General features: G+C 55.7%; 1 protein-coding gene across 1 annotated transcript in view; it reads right to left on the bottom strand.

Moving 5' to 3' along the window:
* Positions 1–6: 6 nt before the first annotated feature.
* Positions 7–9,571, bottom strand: part of usp54a (ubiquitin specific peptidase 54a) — a 21,329-nt gene continuing 11,764 nt past the window's right edge. Inside the window, exons 8-20 of the mRNA XM_017308834.1 lie at positions 8,216–8,384; positions 7,567–7,758; positions 7,338–7,463; positions 6,380–7,001; positions 6,055–6,185; positions 5,821–5,985; positions 4,566–4,685; positions 3,936–4,101; positions 2,903–3,696; positions 2,734–2,831; positions 2,220–2,402; positions 1,545–1,713; positions 7–991 (exon numbers count right to left, since the gene is read on the bottom strand). Coding sequence (XP_017164323.1) covers positions 432–991; positions 1,545–1,713; positions 2,220–2,402; positions 2,734–2,831; positions 2,903–3,696; positions 3,936–4,101; positions 4,566–4,685; positions 5,821–5,985; positions 6,055–6,185; positions 6,380–7,001; positions 7,338–7,463; positions 7,567–7,758; positions 8,216–8,384 — 3,495 coding nt within the window. The 3' untranslated portion in view covers positions 7–431. The remainder of the gene's footprint in view (positions 992–1,544; positions 1,714–2,219; positions 2,403–2,733; positions 2,832–2,902; positions 3,697–3,935; positions 4,102–4,565; positions 4,686–5,820; positions 5,986–6,054; positions 6,186–6,379; positions 7,002–7,337; positions 7,464–7,566; positions 7,759–8,215; positions 8,385–9,571) is intronic.

Below are 9,571 nucleotides of genomic sequence, written 5' to 3'. Positions count from 1 at the left end.
CGGGTGGAGTCAGCAGCAGCCGGGTGGAGTCAGCGCCAGCCGGGTGGAGTCAGCAGCTCCTCCATGTAACAATGACTGGAAAACTGGATGTTGACCAGAGGAAGTGACATCAGAGGATCTGCAGGAACCAATCAGAACGCCGAGGAGACAGGAAGTAGATCCCACAGGAAACCCGATGAGCTCTGCAGTCCAACAACCAGAACCTGCAGAACATCTACACTGGACCAGAACCACATCTGGGTTCTGGTCAGCTGAACACAGGAAGTCTTTTCTTCTTCTGCTGCTCAGCTGGAGCCACACGGGTCCAGCAGAACACAGGAGGTTCTGGAGGAGGTTCTGGAGGAGACCCGGGTCCACATCTGGACTGAGTTCTGCTGGCTTTGGTTCTGATCCAGCTCTGTTCTGGTTCTTCAGAGAGGATCTGGATCAGCTCAGGTTCTTCTGCCTCCTCTAAGGTTCAGGTTCTGGTCGTGACCTCTGACCTCCATGAACCTGCTGACCTCTCCCCCACCGTTTGCTGCCTGACCGGCACCGGGCCACAGAGGCCGGCCGGGTCGGCAGGAAGGACGATCCGGGTCGGCAGGAAGCTGCCGGCAGAGCCCGTCTGTCCACTGGGGGCGCTGCTGGTACCGGGCGGCCCGCGGGTCCACATGGCGCCGCCAGTCCGTCTCCGGGGGAACGTCCAGGCGCAGAGGCTGAGCAGGAACGTCTCCTGACACACGGGGGCGCCGTGGAGCAGCGCCGGCTCCTCCAACAGGAAGTGACGCCTGATGATGGCGGTGGAGGGCGACCGGGTCGGCGAGGAGACGCTGTGGACCAGCAGAACCAGCAGAACCAGCAGAACCGGGTCTGGGCCTGGGGAGGGAGGAAGACGAGGAAGAGGGGGGCGGGGCGTGGCGAGGAAGAGTGGCGTAACCCATGGCGACGCTGTGGAGAGCTGAGGGAGTCGGACCGCTGTCAGGCAGAACCAGAACCTGGTGCCAAGGAGAACCTGAGGAAGAGGAGGAGGAAGAGCAGAGTCAGCAGGTTCACCTGGAGAACACCTGCCTGGTTCTGGTTCCGGTTAAAACTAGTTGATCAGGTTAAAGTCCAGTTAACCGACCAATCAGACAAGACGAACCCATCAGAACCAATCAGAACCAATCAGAACCAATCGCTGCTTCCGTCTCGGTTCTGATCGTGTTTCTGAGCAGGAGAAACTCAAACGGGTCGGTGGTTCTGGATGGATGCTTCCTGTGGAGCTCCCAGCTGCTGATGCTAAGCTAACAAAGCTAGTGCTAAGCTAACTAGCCTAGCGAGGCTCAGCAGTTCCTAAAAAGTAGGAACAGAAAATATGTTTCAACTTGTTTCTGTTAAATAAATCAGGTCAGAGGGCAACAGGAAGTGATGCAATACTCCTCAGCCAATCAGAGGACGTCAGCCATGATGACGACTGAAGACTTTATGTTCAGTCCTGAACATGAACCAGTTCCTACTGAACCCAACAGGAAGTCAGTGAGGAGGAGGAGGAGGAAGAGCAGGTGAATGTGGAGGGTAACGGTTACCTGAGCGTCCCCAGGAGGGGGGGGGGCGCGGCGTCTGCGTGTGGGGGCGCCGTGGAGCCGGAGGGCCGTGGAGTCGGTGGGAGGAGGAGCGATCTGAGGAGGAGGAGGAGGAGGAAGAGGAGCAGTGAAGGTCCGAGTGTCTGAGGGGGGGCCTGGACACAGGGGGGTCCTTCAGATGTGAAGAGGAAGACGAGGAGGGGGATGAAGATGGAGGGAAGAGGAGAAACGGTTAATGATGAACTGAACAAACCCTGAAATGTTCTGATCCGACTTCCTGTCAGGACATGTCTCCTCTGAGCCACCGTAGCTTCAGCAGATCAGAGTCTGTCAGCAGGCGGCGACGTTCAGCCTGAGGAAGACATCAGGACTCCTGCAGGCCGAGTTCAGGACGGACCGGGCCGGCTGACCGGGCCGGCGCCGCCTGGCTGACCGGGTCAGCAGACCGGGCCGGCTGACCGGGCCGGCTGCGCCTGGCAGACTGCGCTCAGGGCAAAACTAAACCAAACATGGGTGTTTAACCAGCAGCCTGAGGCCAAACATGGAGGAGAAGAACTGAATCTGAAACTAAACCTGATGTTAAACCTGCTGAACTTTGACCTCAGACTGAACCTGCTGAATGTGGCTGCAGTGACGACATGTCACCACCAGGTGGCAGCATGAACCTGTGTGACTTACACAGCTGCGCTGGAGGTTCTGCTGGAGGTTCTGCTGGAGGTTCTGCTGGAGGTTCTGCTGGAGGTTCTGCTGGAGGCTCTGCTGGAGGCTCTGCGGTCTCGACCCGATGACGGTTCCGCTCAGACTTCGAGCGAGGCGTCGCAGGTTCTCTGCGCTGTAGTTCTGGTCTTCGCCTGCAAGGGGCTGCAGAGGACACAGAGTTCAGCTGTGAATCTATGAGGAAGAACTTGTGGATGAATTTAATTCGACTCCAGCTGAAGGTTCTGATTCCATTTCAGGCTGAATCCGGTTTCAGTTTCAGGATTTTACTTCCAGACTCATCAAAGCTAAAACATGTTTCCACCAGAAATCGTCTCAGATAAAAACCGACTGCAGCAGGAAACAGAAAATGTTCTCATGTGGATCAGAACCAGGTCCTGATGTCTGTAAAAACCCAGAACTCTGCTCAGCTCATTGACCACGGCCCAGCTGTCTCTGGGTTCTGGTGTTGGCAGCAGCTTCCTGTGGGCTCTACCTGCTCTCCAGGTGAGGCCGGTCTCCTGTAGGCGTTTCTCTCGATTTCGGCCGTCGGCGTTTTGGAGCGTCTGGATCCAGACGGCGTTCTCCTCACCGCTGGAACGGAAACAGAAGCTGTTCATGCTGATGTCTACATCGGAGGAGTTCCTGCCCGTCGGTGCTCCTACCTGCTCTGCTGCCCCCTGGCTGCGGGCTGACTCCACGGCTGCCCCACGGCATGCTGGGAGCCTGCAGGCTGACTCCACGGCTGCCCCGCGGCATGCTGGGAGCCTGCAGGCTGGCCTGGTACAGCGTCTCCAGCTCAGATAACTCCTCCCCCTCTGCTGCAAGCTGGGAGTTGTAGTATGTGTTGACGTTTTCAGCCCAGCGTTGCACAGGCAGGGCGGCTCTGAGAGCCTGATTGGCTGGTGGGGAGCAGCTCCTGATTGGCCGGCCCACAGTGGGGGCGGAGCCTGAGGGAGAGTAAAAGGTGGAGCTGATAGATGGAGAATCATCCAGCTGCTCCGGAGTTAAACAGGACCACTTCCTGGTTGGGCAGGAGGAAGGGGGCGGGGCTGGGCTTGTGGGCGTGGCCTGTTTGTTTCTGGAGTTACCTGAATCCTCCATCATCTCATGACACCTGTTGTTACCTCCAGCAGGTGATGGAGTTTGGGAACAGGGCCGATGTGGGGGCGGGGCTTGTGACGGGTCAGGCCACGCCTCTTCCTGTGGAGGGGGCGGAGCCACGGCGTCCAGGTAGGTTTCCACAGCGAGAGCAGGGAGGGACCTGGCGCTACTGAGGGGTTTCCCAAAGCCAGAGCAGGGGCTCCTGCTGGAGGTGGGGTCAGAGGGCAAACCTGATGCAGGAGGGAGGGGCTTAACAAGGCAGGTGAAAGGGGGAGGAGCCTGGTGGTCCTGATGGGCAGCTGATTGGTCGCCCGGCTTGTCTGTCAGAAGTACTGGGAGCGGGAGAAGCTTTGATCTGCAGAGGACGGAGAGAAGACTGAGGTCACCCAGAGGAAGGTCACCTGCTGCTCTGAGGGGGCGGGGCTTAGACATCATGATGTCAACCTGTCTGATTTAAAACTCATTTCACAGAAATGGAAAAAAAATCCAGCAGCTCCACTCTGATCCTGCAGCTCATCCTCTGATCTGACAGTAGGGGGCAGCACTGCGCCCCGACAGGCTGAGCTGTGATTGGCTGAGCAGAGCAGGTGGTACCTGGGCTGTTCCAGCGTCTGCTGCTCCTCCTGCTGCTCTGCTTCCTGTCTTACTGCCTCTGACTGCTGCAGCATGCGCTGCTGCAGGCTGCGGCATCTCCTCATGCAGCGCTGCAGCCGGCTGTGGCTACCGGATCCGCCCTCAGCCGCCGCCGGCCGCAGCTTGGCTGCAGCGGTGCAGGAAAACGTAACCATGGAAACAGAAAATAACAAAGGAAAAGGAATAAATGGGAAAGAAAAGATGCATAAATAATAACACGCTGTGATGAGGTCATGCAGAAATGGTTAAAGGAAACAGGAAGTGGAACATCAGGAGGCGATGCGGCCTCATGGTGGCGCTGTGGGTCAGAACCAGGAAATCAAACAGAAACCGGGCCAAAGGTTCTGGTTCAGGATCCAGGACTGATCTACTCTCATCATTCAGACTGCTGCTGCAGGCTTCAGGTCGTTTGGACCGGATCAGAACCCAGAACCAGCCGATCGACCCGAATGACTGGAAACAGGAGCGAAGGTTCCCCTGAGAGACCGGAGAGCCCGGTTCTGGTTCCAGATCATGAACACAGTCTAGCTACCATTTGCAGGAATGAGATTCGTTATGAAGGGGCGGAGCCACGAAGGGGGCGGGGCTTACAGACGGCTTCATTGACCGCAGAGAGCGCCGCCGCAACGTCACCCGTCTGCTCCAAGCGCAGAGACTGGTCCAACAGGAGCTCCGCCTCCATCACACACCTGTCAAAGCTGTCGCCTTTACCTGCAGGACACACACACACACACACACACACACACACACACTGTCAGTAACAATGGCAGCTGTTTGTTCATCACTTCCTTTGTGTTTCAGTTTGAGTTTGTTCAGCAGATCAGTGGAGAACATTCCTGCTGCTCCATCTGCTGACCACACACACACACACACACACACACACACACACACACACACACACACAGTAACAAGCTCTGGGTCACGTCTGAATGTAAAACTATTGTTTCTAATAAATGTTAATATCATCAATGAACCAATCAGCTCCGGTTTCATTCCTCTGACCCGTCGGGCCGATCGGGTCAGATCACCCCCATGAGGCCGACCGTGTTGGGGTTTGGATGAAAACACAGGAACTGGACCCATCAGAACCAGCAGGATGTTTATGAATCCATTTCTGTGTGTTGATGCTTCACTGGTCCAGTTTGGTCTCCATGTCGTCCAGCTCTGGACTCTCAACACATCTGGAGTAATTAAAACACGACTGGACTGGAGATCCAGGGAATCTTCAGACATGTGGAAAGTTTGGACTTTTTTCCGGGCTGTTTGGGTCAAAGTGGCCCGTCTGTTTCTCCTCCTGATCAAAATGATTTAACTATTCCCCCAAATCACAGGAGGAACCGTGAAGCAGCTGAGCTACAGCAGCAGATACCACAGCAAACATGGGACCATCTGGAGAGGCATCAGGGATCCAGGTGACGGTTTGTGGTGTAACGTCTTGGTCCATTTTGGACCCATCAGAACCTCCTGCGGACCTATGAAGCTCTCAGCATGATGAGGCTCCTTCAGGCAGAGCAAAGCTCCAAGACACAAAGTCCAGATCAGTTTCAGAGACCAGAGTCTGGTTGCACAGGGAAACCAGCCGGGACCCGTTTCAGGTTCTGGAGGATCCGCTCCGGTCCGGTCCGGCAGCAGCTCTCTGCTGGGGAACCGTCACCAGTTAGACTCCAGATGAACATGGATGAGCCGGACCTCTGGACAGGGTTTATCCAGCCATCGTCTCTCATGCTCAGAGGGTCAGCAGGTGCTGGAGTCCAACAGAACCAGAACCAGAACAACAGGAGACCCAGCAGGCAGGGATCACCATCCTGGTCTGAACTCCTGGTTGAGCCACCAGAACCTGAGTTACCTTGGATCTGCAGCTGGTCCAGGTCCAGGTACTTGCTGGGTCTGGGGTTGAAGCCCAGCGCCTCCTCCCTCTCCTTCTCCTGCCGCCGCTGCTGCTCCTCCTCCCTGGCTCTCCTCAGCACCTCCTCCTGCAGCTCGTCCAGCTCGCTGCGGCCTGCGGGGGGCGCTGCAGCAGCAGGAACAGCAGGTTACAGACAGACTCTGGATCAGGACCTACAGACGGCAGCCGTCGTACCGAGGCTCCCCCTGCTGGAGGAGGCGAGGTCCTGCAGCAGAGCACCGCTGCTCTTTGACCTGAGGCTCCTCCATGGGGGTCCTGAGGAGGAGGAGGAGGAGGAGGAGGAAGGCTTCTTCACACCACTCTCCCTGCAGAAACAGCGGATCATATTATGGGATGGGATTCTTTCCAACAGCACCCAGAACCAGAGAGTGACGTCTGAAGCCATAGGTCAAAGGTCCCCAGAGACCTGAAATTCATGAATGTTGTTTGGGGCTCAGAACCAGCTCCCTCTGATGACTCTGTGACCTTTCACCTCTGGGTTCGGGCCCAACAGTCTCACCTGTCTCCCAGGCTGACGGGGCTGCCGCTGTTCCTCTCGCTGCTCTCGTAGCCGCTCTCCATCCTCTGGATCAGCCTGGGAGCAGCAGGAGGCGCAGGGAGCTGCGGCCCTCTGAAGGAGCTGGGGAGAGTCCGGGAGAACGCCGCTCTGATGGACGGCGCCTCCTCCTGGCCTGAGGAGGCGGTCTGGGCCCCATCGGGCTCACAGGCTCCTCCTCCCAGCGGGCTGTATCCCGCCTGCCTCCGCCGCTCGCGCGTGAAGATGGTGTCGATGTTGAGCGTCTCCCTCCGAGGCCTCCACGCCGGCCGGCACCTCCCTGCTGCTCCTGAGGAGCTGGCCTTGGACTCGCTGCTGGTGCTGTCGGCCTCCCAGTCCTGGACTGGAGCGGAGGAGGAGCACAGAGCTGCGTCTGCAGCAGGGAGGTGCTGGCTGGAGCAGGAGGAGGCCGGGAGCGAAGAGGAGAGGACGGCGGCCGGCAGAGAGGAGGACGACGAGGAGGACAGCGGCCGGATCATGTTGGTCATCGACTCTTTAAAGTCTCTGAGGCGACTGGCTGAGGATGAGGAGGAGGATGAAGGTTTGGGGAGGTGCCGAGGAGCCTGCTTCTCCTTTAAGGTTTCTCCTGGAGGACGGAGGAGAAAAACATGTAGAGGACGAGAGGAGAGACGGAGGAGGACAGAGGACAGCAGCGATGAGGAGCCAAAGGCGAGAGAATGAGGACATGAAGAACGGACCAGATTAAACCAGTCTGAACCGGATTAAACCGGTTTAATCTGGCTCAAACCATCTTAAACCAGATTAATCAGATTAAATCAAACATCTTCATCACCTGCTTGTTTTATTTTATAAACTAACTGATGTAATAAACTCTTTATTCTGATCTCTGTGTTCAGGTGAGTCTACCTTCCTGTTCACTAGATTATAATTTATTTTCCTCGTTAATCTAAGCCCCGCCTACCATCGCTGTGGTAACCTGCTGATGGCGGATCGGGTTCTGGTTTGATTCGCCGCGACCTGTTGGAGCTCCGCCTCCTGTCTGCGGCCCCGCCTCCTTTCCTCAGAGGCTGCTCATCCGCCACATGGCCTTACAATGAGAGGCATTATGGGATGGTTTACCCATCATGCAACACGGTGAATGAATGAATGAGTGAAGCAGTGAGTGAGGACAGCAGAGGACAGTCTGGTACCGATGGCGTCCAGGCTGCAGAGGGAGGCGTGCAGCGTTCTGTCGGGTCTCTCCATGCAGACCAGCGTTCCCTGGGAGTCGGATGAGCAGCGACTCGCCACGACGTCATGATAGGACTGGGAGGACTGGCGGCCGCAGTAGCTCTCTGTGGACGAGTCGGTTCGAGTGTCGCTGGAGATGGACGGCTCGCGGCCTGCAGGGGGCAGCGATGGGTCATTTATGAGTTAAGCACAGAGAGCTACCGGTAGCCCTAGAGCAGCTAGCTGCTGCAGGGCTACTGGCTGTAGGGTAGCCAGTAGCCCTAGAGCAGCTAGATGCTGCAGGGCTACTGGCTGTAGGGTAGCCAGTAGCCCTAGAGCAGCTAGCTGCTACAGGGCTACTGGCTGTAGGGCTACTGTCTGTAGGGTAGCCGGTAGCCCTAGAGCAGCTACCGGTAGCCCTAGAGCAGCTAGTTGCTACAGGGCTACTGGCTGTAGGGTAGCCGGTAGCCCTAGAGCAGCTACCGGTAGCCCTAGAGCAGCTAGCTGCTGCAGGGCTACTGGCTGTAGGGTAGCCCAGGGCTACTGGCTGTAGGGTAGCCAGTAGCCCTAGAGCAGCTAGCTGCTACAGCCGTAGCGGCGGCAGGCCGAGTGTCTGCGGCTCCTGGTTACCCGAGTCCTCGCTGTCGTAGCCGGCCTTGTGGAGGCGCTGCAGGTCGAGGCGCGGCGGCAGGTCCTGCAGGGTCACCGGCGTCCCGCGCGGGTCGGCGTACAGCAGCAGCAGCGGCTGGTAGCGGCCCTTAATGCAGCGCGACACCACGTCCTTCCACCGGGGCCCGATCTGAGGGCACAGCAGAAACAGGGAGGGGAGGGGAACAGCAAGGCCGTGTTGTTCACTGAAACCTCTGAACGCTGGAGGTCCGGTTCTGGACTGGATCCAGTTCTCAGGGCTAATCCCGGAACCGACCACCGGAAAACCAGGAGGAGACCTGAGCTCTGCTCTGGTTTCCATGGGAACGAATGTTTCTGCTTCTGATTCATATGAACACAGAAGCATGAAACTATTATGGGATGTTTCAGAGTCGGCATGAAAATCAGAGAGATTTTCACACTGATTTCACATTGAGCCTCAGATTCATTCAACTAGAATCGGTTTCTATGGAAACGACGGTTGAATTTCCATCCAGTGACCCTAAGAAACAAACTATTCACAATAACAACAATAACAATACTCTGAGTTATCGCATTTTAGTCGCTCACTCTAACATCGGTTAGCTTCAGTGTTGACTTTCTGAATGAACTCGGATGGATCCACTTCCAACTGAAAACTTTCCATAAACTAAAGAAAAACCAAACCAGTTTCTGACGTTCCTCCGGAAACGAACCCAGCTGGTTTTAACATGATCTGAATCCTGCCAGCAGCGTCTCACCGTCTCTGTGAAGGAAGAAAAACTTCCTCTTCCTCCTTTAGCTTTTCTTTTCTCTCTATCGTTTCCAGCCCTTTTCCAAAGCAACGCTCGGACCGGACCGGACCGGACCGGAGCAAAGACAGTAACGGTTTGCTTAACAGGCAGAAAGAGACGGGAGCTGATCTGCAGCGTGGGTGAAAAGTGTTCACTGATCTGACCTCTGACCTCTGATCCAACCAGCTGCACCAACAAACAATGGAGGGATTTCCTGTTTCACAAAGAAAGAATGAAAAACTAGAGCAGGAGAGAGAGAGAGATGTGACTGTGAGCTGAAGTGAGGAAGAGGAGCAGATCCTTCATCCTAATCTGATTATTTCTACAGATTCATTATCAGTTACACTGTAAAATATGACTTTATTCTCTGACATTGTCCTCATATTTATGACTTTAGTTTTGGTATTTTTAGAACTTTACTATTGGTTTAATACGATTTTATTCATAGTTATTATGACATTATTCTATTATCTCACATGTTTCTGGTATTATTATAACCTAACGGAGAAGAATGGCTCCGTTAGCATTTCTGTTAGCATTTCCAGCTGTAATGGCTCCGTTAGCA

This window comes from Poecilia reticulata, linkage group LG15, assembly GCF_000633615.1.
Source record: "Poecilia reticulata strain Guanapo linkage group LG15, Guppy_female_1.0+MT, whole genome shotgun sequence".
Classification (NCBI taxonomy): Eukaryota; Metazoa; Chordata; class Actinopteri; order Cyprinodontiformes; family Poeciliidae; genus Poecilia; species Poecilia reticulata.
This window is presented reverse-complemented; position numbering and strand designations above follow the sequence as displayed.